General features: G+C 48.0%; 2 protein-coding genes across 5 annotated transcripts; both read right to left on the bottom strand.

Annotated features, from left to right (window-relative positions):
• Positions 1 to 96: 96 nt before the first annotated feature.
• Positions 97 to 3,710, bottom strand: LOC143327002 (uncharacterized). Its single transcript, XM_076741115.1, has 3 exons — positions 3,687 to 3,710; positions 2,708 to 2,829; positions 97 to 2,618 (listed from the first exon to the last, which is right to left on the bottom strand). Exons 1-3 carry the CDS (start codon positions 3,708 to 3,710, stop codon positions 1,739 to 1,741), a joined length of 1,026 nt encoding a protein of 341 aa, XP_076597230.1. The 3' UTR covers positions 97 to 1,738.
• LOC143326961 (leucine-rich repeat neuronal protein 1) lies at positions 1,748 to 15,236 on the bottom strand. 4 transcript variants are annotated; one of them, XM_076741046.1, is made up of 14 exons: positions 15,031 to 15,236; positions 11,332 to 11,470; positions 10,067 to 10,241; positions 9,821 to 9,966; positions 9,344 to 9,445; positions 8,992 to 9,176; positions 8,281 to 8,523; positions 8,065 to 8,187; positions 7,495 to 7,617; positions 6,264 to 6,693; positions 5,294 to 5,423; positions 5,000 to 5,190; positions 4,741 to 4,899; positions 1,748 to 4,488 (listed from the first exon to the last, which is right to left on the bottom strand). In XM_076741046.1, the coding sequence occupies exons 3-14, from the start codon at positions 10,146 to 10,148 to the stop codon at positions 3,940 to 3,942; spliced, it is 2,463 nt and encodes an 820-aa protein (XP_076597161.1). In that variant the 5' UTR covers positions 10,149 to 10,241; positions 11,332 to 11,470; positions 15,031 to 15,236; the 3' UTR covers positions 1,748 to 3,939. The 4 variants fall into 4 exon arrangements, with proteins under 4 accessions (XP_076597161.1, XP_076597159.1, XP_076597162.1 ...); XM_076741044.1 differs by lacking the exon at positions 11,332 to 11,470; XM_076741047.1 differs by lacking the exon at positions 11,332 to 11,470 and having other exon boundaries at positions 10,067 to 10,154.
• Positions 15,237 to 15,993: the final 757 nt, after the last annotated feature.

The following is a 15,993-nucleotide window of genomic DNA, read 5'->3' as shown; positions in this document are numbered from 1 at the left end:
ATCGATCGATCATTTGTTCGTACGTTTGTTCGTTCATTCGTACGCTCGTTGGATCAATCGATGATTCGTTCGTTCGTTCGATCGTTCATTCGTTCGATCGATCGATCGTTCGTGCGTTCAATCGTTCGTTTGTTCAATTGATCGATCGATCATTTGTTCGTACGTTTGTTCGTTCATTCGTACGCTCGTTGGATCAATCGATGATTCGTTCGTTCGTTCGATCGTTCATTCGTTCGTGCATTCAATCGTTCGTTTGTTCGATCGATCGATCGATTGTTCGCTCGTCATTGATCTCATAACTGTGGATCTTTGTGCAGAATTCTTTTGATCTTGGTTCTTTGGTGAAATCAGCGTGAACACGTTGGCTGTGAACGTTCGAGCCCGCCGCTCCTCCAGCAGTTTGCAGGTTGTCACACAGACGTGGTTTTATACAAACAGTCCTAAATATGAGTGCAAAGGCATGCAGCACCACCCGCCTCCACCTGTGCAACGTCATCAACAGCTACAACTGGACAAATCCAAAAGAACTAGAAAACAACAAACCAGCACAACGTGGTCACTGTCAGCGTCCGTGCAGCGAGTGTTCAGAAAGTGTCCACGCTGCTGCGACATGGAGGAGGACCGTCACCATGACAACCGGTCATGAGTAGAATAAAATATCGCAGTGATGCTTTCATGCGGTGCCGATGAAGACGGGAGATTAAAGATCCTGAATTCAGACAGAAAGTTCCTGCTGGTTTGGTTCGAAGCTGAAAGTGAGCGAATGTGCAGACGGATGGCGTGACGGCACCCTGAACGAGGGGCGGAGCACAGCCGCCATCGCCGCTGCTCTACAGTGAGACGAGTCAGAAAAAGCTACGTCGCTGACCTTAATGTCAAGCATTCGTTTTTTGGACGATGAACCTCAGCTCACGAACAAAGAGCTGCAGGACGTCACGTCCGTCCTTTCTACATTCACTCATCAGCTTTTTGATGTTTCAGCATCAGTTCAGTGTTTTAAAGCTTCTTCTGTCGTTTTCGGCTCAGTGGACGGACGAGTCTTTGAGGGCTCTGTGAAAACTCCTTCAGCAGATTCTATACGTACGTATGTCAACCATAATACACTCCCGAGATATGGAAACCTCGTATCTCGGCATTTGGTGGTTTTTCAGCTTTCGTTAGTTCTGCCAAATTTTTGAGGCTGATAAAAATCAACGTTATCCGACTAATCCGGTCTGCGTCTGGACAGAAAGCAGTCAAACATTAACGGATTCATTTTAGCGTCCGTTTGCTTCGGTTAGCCTGGAAAACACAGTTTTCGGTCTCCTGTCGTGACGAGAGAAAGATCGTTTCTCTTTCTGATGTACGTTGCTGCTGAAGTTGATTTGTGAATCATATCTGTGAGGTTTGATCTTTTCCAGGTAAACTCTTGCTTTCGTGTTATTTAAGTTTTGCTGAACGTCGCAGATTGAAACACGATCGCACAGCAGATTTCCCGTCCTGTAAAGTTTGTGTAGTTTACTCAGTCCCAAACTTTACTCTCAAATTTGAAAACATGATTTTTGGTTTCATGTCTGACAGTGTCGAAATGCTTATTGTCTACATGTAAAGGACTGCACACGCTCAGTCGGTCCGCCTGTTTTATAAGGTCTGAACGGGCCTTCAACGAATCCTGTAAGTGTGTCTCTCACCTCCAGGCTGGAGACTGCATGAAGCTGATGATGTGTTCAATAAAAACATGCACAAAAGGTGTGTTTATTTATATGTGTGTGTGTGTGTGTGTGTGTGTGTGTGTGTGTGTGTAGAATGTGTGTGTGTGTGTGTGTGTGTGTGTGTGTGTGTGTGTGTAGAATGTGTGTGTGTGTGTGTGTGTGTAGAATATGTGTGTGTGTGTGTGTGTGTGTGTGTGTGTGTGTGTGGAATGTGTGTGTGTGTGTGTGTGTGTGTGTGTGTGTAGAGTGTGTGTGTGTGTGTGTGTGTGTGTGTGTGTGTGTAGAATATGTGTGTGTGTGTGTGTGTGTGTGTGTGTGTGTGTGTGTGTAGAATATGTGTGTGTGTGTGTGTGTGTGTGTAGAATGTGTGTGTGTGTGTGTGTGTGTAGAATGTGTGTGTGTGTGTGTCTGTGTGTGTGTGTAGAATATGTGTGTGTGTGTGTGTGTGTGTGTGTGTAGAATGTGTGTGTAGAATGTGTGTGTGTGTGTGTGTGTAGAATGTGTGTGTAGAATGTGTGTGTGTGTGTGTGTGTAGAATATGTGTGTGTGTGTGTGTGTGTGTGTGTGTGTGTGTGTGTGTAGAATGTGTGTGTGTGTGTGTGTGTGTGTAGAATATGTGTGTGTGTGTGTGTGTGTGTGTGTGTAGAATGTGTGTGTAGAATGTGTGTGTGTGTGTGTGTAGAATGTGTGTGTAGAATGTGTGTGTAGAATGTGTGTGTGTGTGTGTGTGTAGAATGTGTGTGTAGAATGTGTGTGTGTGTGTGTGTAGAATATGTGTGTGTGTGTGTGTGTGTGTGTGTGTGTGTGTGTGTAGAATGTGTGTGTGTGTGTGTGTGTGTGTGTAGAATGTGTGTGTAGAATGTGTGTGTGTGTGTGTGTGTGTGTGTAGAATATGTGTGTGTGTGTGTGTGTGTGTGTGTGTAGAATGTGTGTGTAGAATGTGTGTGTGTGTGTGTGTGTGTGTGTGTGTAGAATATGTGTGTGTGTGTGTGTGTGTGTGTGTGTGTGTGTAGAATAGTAGGTTGTCTGCATACAGTTTGACGTCTGCTGCAGGTTTGGACGTCTCGCTCGGGTTAAACGAAAACCTAAAACTTTCTGTCTGGAAAACAGGAGATCTGAACACGCGAACGCTCGATTGCTACTCTTCAACATGTGAAGTGAAATGTTCATATTCCCGCCTGTGCTGAGTGTCAGTGCTGCATTCGTGTTCATCAGATGAACTAAATTACAATAATCAGATAGAATAATCAGTTCAGCTTCTGACAGTGTGCTCGACAGAGAAAGAGGGAAGAGGACAGAAGAGACGACGAAGGGACGGAAAAGAGAAAGATGGAGGAACATTTGTCAGCCTCTTCTGTCCCGCTTCAACCAGCTGACAGACCACAGACCGGACCACGACCCACACATTGAGACATGAGTCCCGTCCATGTCCTCATCTGCTCAAAGGACATCAGCTGTCCACCTGTCTGCTTTTCATGTTTTAGCTCTTTAACCATGAATCCTGTTTCCTCGAGCTCTGATCTTCTGATGGATCAGCAGAGAAACGTCGACGTTCAGTTTGACGTCGTTCGCAAACCGTCTCCTTTGTTTTGTCCACTTTTGTTCTGATTTTCATTATATGATTCAAATCGTTGACATTTTTTACGTTTTACATTGTTTATGATACTTTCTAATATCAAATGTTGAAAAGTTCTTTGTTCTTTTTGTACTTTCCATCTTTATTTGATACTTTTGGGTGACGTTAAAGAGCCTGTTTGAAGTCTCAGTGTTTCTTCGACAAACGTCTTGAATTTGTTTTCTCCTTCTCTGTTTACATTTTCTCAGCTGTTTTTAGATTTAGTCTTCATCCTGAGATCGACAGTCAGTGTTAGTCTTCATCACGTTCAGTTGACTAAAAGTCTGAACGTTTCAGTCCAAGAATTGAATCAACGTTCAGAAAACTGTTTCAGATGATCTCAGTGACGTTCTAGTTCAACCTGAGCGAAAGTTACAGACTTCAGAAGAGTTTCTGAAGTTCATGTCTACGTCTGCTGGAAGAAGGAAACCAGTCTGAATCTGAATCTGAGGATGAGGATGAGGATGATGAGCTGAGGATGAAGGACACAGGATTTATAATTAAAGAGCTACAAGTTGAAAAAACAGCAGAGGTGTTTTTGACTGTTTGTCTTCTGTCCTTCCTCGTCCCTCCGTGAAGCCCCTCTAAAGTCTGTCTTCTGTTAGTTAGCCCCTCCCCTGACCCCCCACCCGGCTACCACATGTAAGTCTTTGTGGTGTCGATCTGACTCCCCCCTGCCTCCTCCTGCCTCCCTCCTGCCTCCCTGTCTTCCTCCTCCTTGTCGTCCTTGTCCTTCTCGGCCTCGCTCTCCCACAGAGTGATGAGCGGCGGGTACAGCTCGTTCAGAGGGATGGACGTGGCGTGCTGGATGTACTTCTTCAGCGAGTGTCCGCAGGACTTGTGCTGCTGCACGCGGCGGCCCATGTAGACCACCAGCAGCGCCATGATGGACAGCGCAAACATGGAGCCCATGACGGCCGCCAGCGCCACGCTGCTGCGCCGCGACGCCACCATCTCCACCGAGAACCCCGCCTCCTTTGTGGTGATGTTCAAACAGGAGGTGTGGACGGCGGAGGAGGGGGAGGAGGAGGAAGAGGGGGGAGTGATGGGGGTGGGAGAGGAGCTGGGAGAGGAAGATGGGGAGGTGAAGGAGGCGGGAGAGGAGGAGACAGTGAGGCAGACATGGTACTCTGTGGCAGGAAGGAGGTGAGTCAGATTATACTCCTGAACATCTACGGGAACCTGTGAGGGACAAAGAGAGACAGCGATGAGTAATGACATCACTTCCTGTTCAGCCTCCGTTCAGTTCAAATAATATCAATAAAATCTTTCATCAAATGAGTTTACGATCCGACCGATCAGAAACTTTCATCTTTGTGGTTTTAACTCATCGTAACTCATCTGTCCTGCAGATGTTTCAGACAGTGAACTAACCACAGGTGGGTGCAGCATTAGTTTACATGTAGGCGGGGCAGAGAGGGCAGGTGTGCTCACCTTGGCGGTGTAGCTGATCTGAGGGTTGTCGATGTGAACGGTGGCACTGATCCACCGGGGCAGAGGGAGGGGGGAGTCCTGCTGGTTGTGACCCACAAACGATGGTCCTTCACTGGGAAACAACCTCCACTCCAACACCACCGACTGGGCGTGAACCACCTGACAGGACACAGGAAACATCAGTAAGTGTCCACTGAATATTTAGATGACGGAATAAAAAATAAAATCTCTTCCCGCTCCGTTCAGCGGCTGATTGTACCTTAGCCAGCACCACCAGAGAGGCCGCAGCGCTGGACGAGTTCCCCGGCCAGAGCTGCTCTCTGCTGGGCTCACCGCCCCACCGGCTCCCCCGGCCCCACCGCCAGCCCACGGATCCCCGCGAGTCCACGAACACTGAGACGCTCCTCGTGTCCGCTCCCTCCATGTTCCACGCCACACAGGTGTACACACCTGAGAAGAGGGGCGGGTTTGTTTTTAAGACGTAAACTCCTGCATTCTGTATTCACACTGATCTCAGATCAGTCAACGTCTCTGCTCACGTGCTCAGACTGACCTGCGTCTGACGGCTCGGCGTGTTCGATCACCAGCGCTCCGGGCTCCGACACGCGATGCTTCTTCTTCTTCCTGCTCAGGCCGCGCCCCTCCTCTGATATGATTGGTGCAGCCATCGCCTCTGAACTCACCTGACCAGGAAGGAAGAAACAGAATAGTTTGAATTCATATTTTGATGCCGAAAATGTGCAGCGAACATCATGGTGGACAGAGGACAGCAGCACACGAGGACAGAACGATGGCGAGCGCGCAGGCCATGGCGCCATGGCCGCCGTCAGACAGACGGACGATTGGCCCCACGCTCAGTGAAAGTGGACCTGGACCTGGACCGGTTTTAAAACCACATGACAGCATTCTGTCAAAAATCTGACTAATATCACCTGAACCTGTCCAGTCTGGTCACATGACTGTGACTCTACACCGTTCTTCATGGCTCTGTTTTACTGATTCTGGTGCTGTTCTGGTTTTGCTGGTTCTGGTTTTGCTGGTTCTGGTTTTGCTAATTCTGCTGCTGGTTCTGGTTTTGCTGATTCTGGTTTTGCTAATTCTGCTGCTGGTTCTGGTTTTGCTGGTTCTGGTTTTGCTAGTTCTGGTTTTGCTGGTTCTGGTTTTGCTTTGCTGTCTTGGTAGACTGAATGAATTTCTACTGAAAAGGTTTTTTCAAAATGTTAATTTTAAATTTGGGATTAAATAAGTTATAAAACCTTTGATGTCAAAGTAAAATCCGCTGCAGAGCGAATGGAGTCTGAAGTCTTCGTCAGGTCTGTCAGGACGAAGGTCAGACGTCCACACTGTGGCTGAAGTGAAGGAGGCGTCAGCAGGAGCTTTTTTTTCTCACTGTTTGTTTTGTTTACTGGTAAAATGATAAACTGATCAAATCTGCAGTCAACCACACACACACACACACACACACACACACGCACACATGCACACACACACACTCACTCACTCACTCTCATGGCCACACCCACCTTGTCTCCGGTGGGTGTCACCCAGTAGAACTGGGGGGCGGGGTCAGCGTCCGCCCAGCAGTCCAGTGTGATTGGCTGCCCGGCGGTGACATTCATGGTGGGCGGGAAGGCGTGAGGAGAGATGTGAGGCAGACAGCTGTTGGTCCAGCCCCCGCCGCCATCTGCCGCACCCCATCCGACCGCCACCACCTCCTGCAGCTCCCGACCAATCAGGTGAGGCGGGGAGGAGCAGAGGGTGATGGAGGACTCCAGTATCTTGAGATGCGATTGGTTGCCGAGGTGAGGCCCCCAGGAGGAGAGACAATCACATCGCAGGGGGTTGGAGTGAAGAGACACCTCCTCCAGGGAGGGGAGGGAGGAGAGGAGGTCTCCAGAGAGGAGGCTGAGCTGGTTACTGTGGAGGAGGAGAGTCCGGAGGGAGGACAGGTCACTGAGGGAGGAATGACAAGAAGGAGGAGATGAGGACAGGGGAGAAGGAGGTAAATGATGAAATGGAAGAAGGACGGAGGAGAAGCAGGAAAGGGAGGAGGAAGAAAGACGACAGCAGAAAAAAGGAAAACAAGGAGGAGAAAAGAGGAGAGAAGAAGAGAAAAGAGGAAGAGGAAGAGGAAGACTTCAGATCTTTCATCCTTCATCAAATTTACAGGAAACATGAAAAATATTAAAGAGAAAGAGACAGACAGACAGAAAGACACAGAGAGACAGACAGAGAGAAAGACAAAGAGAGATGGACAGAAAGACACAGAGAGACAGACAGACAGAAAGACAAAGAGAGACAGACAGAGAGACAGACAGAAAGACAAAGAGAGACAGACAGAAAGACACTGAGAGACAGACAGAAAGACACAGAGAGACAGACAGAGAGACAAAGAGAGACAGACAGAAAGACAAAGAGAGACGGACAGAGAGACAGACAGAAAGACAAAGAGAGACAGACAGAAAGACACAGAGAGACAGACAGAGAGACAAAGAGAGACAGACAGAAAGACAGACAGAAAGACACAGAGAGACAGACAGAGAGACAAAGAGAGACAGACAGAAAGACAGACAGAAAGACACAGAGAGACAGACAGAGAGACAAAGAGAGACAGACAGAAAGACAGACAGAAAGACAAAGAGAGACAGACAGAAAGACAAAGAGAGACAGACAGAAAGACACAGAGAGACAGACAGAAAGACAAAGAGAGACAGACAGAGACAGACAGACAGACAGACAGAGACAGGGAGACACCTGAAGGCCTGCGGGTCGATGTAGGACAGTCGTGGGTTGCTGCAGAGCTCCAGTTTGGCGATTTCTGGAAGGTTCTGGAAAGCACCTCGTTCCACCATCAGCAGCTCCTCCATATTGTTCAGACTGAAGCCAAAACACAACCAACATGACGACGATGATGATGATGACAATGATGATGACGATGATGATGATGATGATGATGATGACGATTATATTATGTAATGAGAGTTTCACATCATGGACCACAGTGTTGATCTACATCACAGCTGCAGTAACTGAGTCTGTCCTGCAGATGTTTCACCATCATCATCATCATCATCATCATCATCATCGTCATCATCGTCATCATCACCATCATCATCACCATCACCATCATCATCATTTCCTCAGTGATTCAGGTGAATACAACAGGTCCACTGTTGCGTTCACTGATGTCTGTTTTGTAAAACTGGAACATTAATGGAGCCGCTGCAGCAGATACTCAGCGTGAAGGACTTGGTTCAGGATGTGGGACCAAAGAAAACCTCCATCAGGACATCCTGCGTGTTGCAGTTGTGTTCTCAGACTGACCTGAGCTCCTCCAGGTGCTGAAGGTTCTGGAAATCTCCCTGCTGGATTCGGGTGATCGGGTTCCTGTTCAGATCCAGGAACTTGAGGTTAGGGAGGATGCTCAGAGCGTCCCGAGGAACAGACCTGCCAGGAGAACAACGTCGTCGGCGTTACAGTGAGTGAAGGTTACAGGCGAAGGTTCAGCGGAACTGATCCAGAGACCACGTTCAGACCCACCTGAGCCGGTTGTCGTAGAAGGAGAGGCTCTCCAGGTAGTCGAGGCCCAGGAACGCGGCAGAGGGGACGGAGGCCAGTCCCATCCCGGCCAGCACCAAGCTGTGGAGGCGGGCCAGAGGCAGGAAGTTCTTCTCCTCCAGACCCAGGATGGGGTTCTCCCCGATCATCAGGATCTCCAGGGATGGCAGGGACTCGAACCAGCGACTGTCGATGGCCACCAGCCGGTTGGAGTTCAGGTGGAGCCTACAGGGCCGAGCAGAGGGCAGGAAATGGACTCTGTCATTACATATTCACTGAGCTGCAAGGAATGATGGGTAATATGTGACAGAGACAGACAAGAACTGAAACTGAAGAACGTTCGTCGTCATGAGAAGAACAACGTCCGACTCGTTGATCGCAGGAAAACCTCACTGAATGAGCTTCGCAGGTGATTCAGGTCTAACTGTCCTCTCGGAGGTTCTAGTGATCATTCAAGAGATTCTACACGACCTGGAGGTAATCCTTCTGCTCACTGAGGAGGTTCTAAGGCTCCCGGAGACTATAGTGGGGATTTAGAGCTGGATCGTTGGGTCGATGAGGAGGTTCTAGGGATTCTGTAAGTGGCTTTAGTGATCTTCCCAAGGCATTCTATGGGTTCTGATTTTAACAGCTCTGACTAAGGAGTGGGAGCTGAAACAAAGAAGAAGAAGAGGAGGAGGAGGAGGAAATTACCGGAGCAGGTTGGTGAGCCCAGCAAAGGCTTTTGGTCCGATGGAGGAGATGTGGTTGTGATTGATGTAGAGCTCCTCCAGGCTGGACAGGTTCCTCAGACTGAAGTCCTCCAACTCCTCAATGTGGTTCTCCTCCAGGTACAGAGTCACCAACCGGCCCAGAGAGGACAGACCCATCGAGCTCACCTGGACAGAGAGACCGCTTCTGTTACACTGTGACACAAAGATGGACGAACTCTGTTTCTGAAATACATGTCTGATCAATGATGTTATCCTTTATTATATTCATGCACAGACCTGTCAGACGTGAGCAGGGCTTGGACGTACACGGTGGAGGAGACCAGGTGTGTTACCTGTGTGAAGTGGTTCTGTGATAGGTCCAGTTCCGTCAGGTTGGTCAGACGCTGCAGTTCGGTGGTGATGGAGGAGATGTTGTTACTCTGCAGCAGCAGCACCTGAAACACACGTGTTCACGGCTCAGACTCAACAGCCAATCACATCACAGTGATAAACACCCACGCAGCAGGTGTGTCAGTCAGTCAGAGTGACCGCTGCTGCAACCCGCAACCAAGCGCACCTTGCGCGGGGTTGGAGGGACGTGTCCCCTCACGGTCACACTCCGACCGTCCAGCTGCGGGTCAAAGGTTGGCGTGTCTCTCGTCTCCGTCAGGCGCTCACAGTATCTAAACTTTACCAGCAGCAGTTATTTAAAGCCTGCTGTCGAAAACCAAACAAACATGGACGCCTGCTGCCTGCTAACATGCTAACGTTCCTTTCAGCTCGCTGACCCCAGTGTGACGGACACGGCGTCACGTGACTGCAGAACTCACCTGTGTGTCAGAGGAAACGTTGGCAGGTACTCGGTGCAGGTGGAGCTCGTTGCAGTCGACGGTCCGGGCCTGGTGGTACACAGACTGGGGGGTGTACCAGGGCCTCGTCTCACACACACACTGCAGAGGACACAGCACAGCGCCACCTGCAGGCCGCAGGACACCAGGGACCGAACCTCCGGTTAAAAACTCAGCAGTCACACCTTCATTCATGTGTTTGTCTGCGTCTAGAAAACCGCTCTTTACCTTGACTGGCCCCGCCCACTCCACCACACACTGATGATGTCATCAGAGGGAGGAGGAGACTGAGAAGGCCTGCAAATCCCATGGTGCACTGGGGGCGGAGCGAAGAGGAGGTGCTGGTTAGACTGTGGCGACAACTTCCTCCAGCAGGTCAGACGGAGGCGGGTCACATCTACAGCTGGATGGACACACACAGGAAGTGATGTCAGAGAAGCACCACAGATACGTTTGAACAGTTTGACCTTTTTTTCAGGTTTGACAGAAAACTGAATCGCTTCACTTTCGGGATCTGGATCAGTTTCTCCACAGAAACAGAACGTGTCGTCATGGCTGAAGGATGGACTTCCTGTTTACTGTCAGCGTGTCGACAGTGGCGTTCGGTCACGATGTTTCTCAGCGGTTACAGTTCGGTCATCGTCTGTTAGCTTAGCATTTAGCATATTTCCCAAAATGTTCACTCAAACAGGGAGTCCACGTGACGACGTCTCCAGACACGATTGATCATATTTGTTATATATACAGCAGGAATGTGACACACACACACACACACACACACACAGAGCTCATTAGCAGTAACTGTGTCAAACTCGTGTTGCAGCAAATGTCAACACACACCAGCAACACTGTGAGGAGGAGGAGGAGGAGGAGGAGGAGGAGGAGGAGGAGGAGGAGTGTGTACGACAACACAGGCCTCATTTGCATCACACACACACACACACACACACACACACAGCCGGGCAGGAAATGAGGACACCTTGCCTCTGGTGCCATGGCAACCAGGAGGGAAGTGACATAGATGAGGGGGTGGGAGCTGCTCTGTGATTGGCTCAGCAGCTCTCAGGTGTGTTCAGGAGACACACGAACGCTGCTGACAACGTCATGATTTCAATGTAACAATAGTTTAAGACCAAAAACTGAAGATTTAAAGTGTGTTTGAGTCAAACTTTCATTTTTGTTCAGATAATTGATTTTCAAAATAAAACGTATTTATCCATTTTCATTTCATCAATGGAAACAGGAAGAGAAAACGCGCCGATAAGAGTCATTTAATGTCGTGTCTGAACCAACACGAACATAAATCATGTGAAGTTTGAATGTTTTCTCTTTGATCTAACATTTCATTCATTATTCCTTCTTTTCATGTCACGTCTTTGTTTTCTGAACATGTTGGATTATGTGTTTGCTCTTTATGTCAATTCTTCATGAACTCAGTGTCTGAGCTTCGTCAGACCGATGAGCTCCAGACAGGAAGTCACTCAAACACTCACGTCCTCGGGAATCCGTCAGACAGACGCTGGCCTGCTTCCTCTCAAACACTCCATCCCTCAGATCCTCAGGCCACCTTCACCCTGTGGACCAGATCTCTGTCGGACTGGATCCAGTCTGTCGGATGAGTTCGGCCTCTGACTGACAGACGACATCGAAAGCAGAAAAACCTTCACAGGGTCAAATCTCTCCGATCGGTCAATAAATCGAACGTTTCTATAAAACCGCTTCTTATGATCCAACATTTAAACCAATCAGCTCTCAGATCTAGTGAAGACATACAGCCATTTCCCATCATGCCCTGCAGCTTTGCAGACGGTGGAGACGTCAGAGAAATGATCAGCAGCGATCGATCAGCTGAGGCCTGATCATCTCCAACGAGCCAATCGCCGTTAAAACGAGTTTCAGTCCAGCTGATGCTCGTTTGAATGTGAACAGAAACAAACAGAAACAAAAACAAATAAACAAATAAACAGAAACAAACAAAAAACAATCAAACAAACAGAAACAAACAAACAATCAAACAGAAACAAACAACAGAAAAAAACAATCAAACAGAAACAACAAACAAACAGAAACAATCAAACAGAAACAAACAGAAACAACAAACAAACAAACAAACAAACAGAAACAATCAAACAGAAACAACAAACAAACAAACAGAAACAATCAAACAGAAACAAACAAACAAACAAACAAACAGAAACAATCAAACAGAAAAAACAAACAAACAGAAACAATCAAACAGAAACAAACAAACAGAAATAACAAACAAACAAACAAACAAACAGAAACAATCAAACAGAAACAAACAAACAGAAATAACAAACAAACAAACAAACAGAAACAATCAAACAGAAATAACAAACAAACAAACAGAAACAATCAAACAGAAACAAACAAACAGAAACACATTTCAGCTTCTCACTGTCTGCTGGATTTCATCACGCGTTCAGCAGGAGTGTCTACTTTCCGTGCTGACCCTGAACGCAGCGCAGAGAGCAGCTCTGACAGAACGTTCAGTCGTCTGAACCTCCTTCTTCTTGTTAGCGACACACTGAAGGAGGTTCAGCTCTGCTCCCACATGTGAACACATCTCCTCCCCCTCCTGCTGAGGAGCACATGGAATATTGATGAGGTGAGATTAATTATTTAACAAGCTGCGAGGGCCTCGTTAAGTGTCCTGCTGAAGGAGCTGTGATTGGAGGAGAGCAGGAGATGCTGGTTAATTAACTCCGAGCGGCCAGAGACACACACATGCACACACACACACACACACGCACACACACGCACGCATGCACACACACACACACACACACACACACACACACACACGCACGCACGCACACACACGCACACACACACATGCACGCGCGCGCACACACACACACACACACACAGAGCAGCTGCTGAACGTCTGTGCTCAGAAAGAGATGACTCAATGGTGTTTCTGTTTCTGGAGGAGGTCTTTAAAGGCAGCACGCCATCACGTATTAAACTGGCATGTTTGAGCCTCTGCACTGATTGGCTGATGCTCCTGTGACGGTTTGTGGATCCATTGAAACGGTTTCTCTCTGATGTCACTGCCGTCAACAACTTCAGGTTTTAAATAAAGGTTGAAGGAAAGTGAAAACGTTTCCAAGCCAGGGTTCGCTTCGTTCACCTGGTCACTGTTGTCAAGGTGATGTGAAGGTGCACAAACTACACAACTGATCTCAGACCAGATGTATGAATCAGTTTGCTCCCTCTGGACCAATCAGAGGCCGGATTACAGAACTGATACAGGAAGGAACTCATGCGACTGACAGAAGAAAGGTCTGGAAAAATGAGCTGAAACTGATCCTGAACCAGCCGAACATCATGAAATCATGACAGACTGCAGCTGAATTCACCTCAGAGCTGATCTCAGATCAGATATATGAACCGTCTCACCTCCACCTGCTGACCTCAGAGCTGCTGCAGCTCCTGCTGCCTCCTGTGACTCCACGGAGCTCGTTTCATGACTCCTGTGTGTGTGCGTGCGTGTGTGTGTGTGTGTGTGTGTGTGTACATGTGTGCGCGTGTGATGACTCGTCTATGAGAGACTCGGAGACTCAAGCAGCGACTCGACTGGACTCGTTTCAGATGGACGGAGAACTTGTGGCTACAGGTGGGAGGAGCCCAGAGTTAAGGGAGTTGAGGAGGTGAAGAGAAGGAGCTGATTACATAAGGCCAGCAGGTCGTTACCGTGGAAACCTTCTGAATGTGAAACAACTCGAATGCAGTGAAGAAACTCTGTGACCTACTTTGATCCAACAGATCCACAAGAAAGATTACACAACAAGACGAGTGATCGGAGGAGGGGAGGAGGAGGGGAGGAGAGGGAGGAGAGGAAGAGAGGAGAGAGGGAGAGGAGGAGAGGCAGGAGAGGAGAGGAGGAGAGGGAGGAGAGAGGAGAAGCTCTGCCAGCTTTAATCTTCCTCTTTTGAGTCTCATACTAAAATAAGCAACATGGAAACTTTAAACACTGATGAAGTTCATGAGTTCTGATCAAGAGCTCGACAACCTGAATCATCATCTTCATCATCATCATCATTATCAACAACAACAACAACAACAACAACAACAGGCCCAATCAAACAGCAGCTTCATGTGTTCATCTCCTTCATCCAATCATGATGCTCTCACCTGTCACCAATCAGCCTGTTTACCTGTGGAATGTTCCAAACAGGTGTTTTTGGAGCGTTCCACATCTTTCAGTCTGTGAAACGTGTTGCTGCATCAGATTCACAATAAGAGATATTTACAGAAATCAATGAAAAACATTAAATCTATTGACTTTCAGCTGATCTCAGGTCAGTTTGTGATCAGATCAGGTGATCACTTCCTGTTTATTGATGTTCACACAGCGTCTAAACAGGCTGTGGAAGACTTCAGCCATCAAACTGTCTCAGGTGTGTCTGAACGTGACTCACACACTTGGAGCTCCTGTGTCAAACGCTCAGAGAACAGGTGGGATCACCTGAAATCACCTGAGCTCACGTGTGACCTGCTGACCGTGCTGGGCGGATGGATACGCTGCAGTTCATCAGAAAGTAGTTCCAGCAGCTCGCTTTGATCTAAACTTCAGGAACATGTCAGCCAGGTTAGCTGCTTCCAGTCTTTATGCTAAGCTAAACTAGCTGCTTCCAGTCTTTATGCTAAGCTAAACTAGCTGCTTCCTGACACTGGAGTCTTCTAAAAGTATCATTAGCAGTAACAGTTGGAGTATGACTCTGTGGATCTCGTACTATTACTGCATAGATAAGAAGTATTCAGGCCGGCCGTTTGAAGTCATTTCAACAGTTTCTGGATATTTCTGTTTAGATGAAAACAAGTCATGTGGGTTTCACCCTCCTCTTCCTCACTTAGACTATCAGCCAATGAGAGCAGCGTCTTCCTGATGGAACTAGTTTGTGTTCGGAGAAATATGCAAACTGATCAATAATTCAATCAATCACTTTTTTTCTGTCATATTTGGCGTGAACTCTGACGTCAGCCCTGACTGTGACATCACTGAGTGTCGGTTCGTTTGAAGCTGCTCGTGATGCGTTTACCTCAGTCGTATTTATGAAATTCCTGCATTAATATACAATATTCCCACAGACTGTGAAGCGGCTCCGCGGTTTGACCGGATCCTCCAGCAGGACCGCGAGCTCGAGGACAGACGCCCATGTTCTCACCTTGCTCCTCCGCCTGCAGCTCCTCCTGCTCCTCCCGCTCCGCCGTTCCGAGCCGCAGCGGGTCCACAGGGCGACCGGAGTCCGGGAGAAACGCGCGGAGTCCGCTCCTGCGGGGGTCTCTGGTTGATTTGGGTTTTGTTGATCCAGATGAGGACGAAGTGAGTCCTGCTGCCGCCGCTTTTATCTGAGGACTCCCTCTCTCTCCTGTCCTCTGTCAGGTCCGCAGCAGCTGACTCGGGATCAGCCAATGGGATTTATAGGCCACTGGCTGTCGGACCAATCAGAACTCGGATGCTGCACAGAGGTGATGGAAGGGAGGGAGGGGGGTTGCTACCATGACGTAATGCTCCAGATTCTCCTGATGACTGATGATGATGATGGTATCTTCCTGCTTCATCTCGACTTTAAACTCACCGTCACCTCCTTCAGGCTGCAGGAGGAGAGAGGAGGAGATCACGTGATGCTTTTAGACTTAAAGTTTGTGATCCTCCACATTTTCAGAGATCTCAGAGATCCACTTTAAAGAAGGTTCAACAGACGAGCGCGAGATCCAAAGACCGACCGAGACGAGCGACTTCCCCCTCACACACCGACCTGAAGTACATCTATACATGTACATATATACGTATATGTATACATGTATAAATACTGAGTATCTTTATTTCCTCTTGATGTTTCTTTTTATTCTTTTCTGTGTGTCATTTTTTCTTTACTCTTTTTTCTTATTTCTTTTTTCCTTCTGTCTGTAACAACATAATTTCATGATGAAAACTTCTTAAAACTCCACGTCCACAAAGAGGAAGAGGCCAAGAATCTGACTGGCTGAAACCAGAAATGATGAGAGCAAACAATGAAAACTGATCAATCATCAATCAATCAATGCAGCGACAAACATCAGGTGTCATGTGACAGGACGACTTCATCACAGCCAGAGAAGAAGAAACATCAGACGCTGCTGACATC

This window comes from Chaetodon auriga, chromosome 10 (assembly GCF_051107435.1).
Source record: "Chaetodon auriga isolate fChaAug3 chromosome 10, fChaAug3.hap1, whole genome shotgun sequence".
NCBI classification, from domain to species: Eukaryota; Metazoa; Chordata; class Actinopteri; order Chaetodontiformes; family Chaetodontidae; genus Chaetodon; species Chaetodon auriga.
Note: the sequence above shows the minus strand (reverse complement) of the source record. Positions and strands in the feature narration are given on the sequence as shown.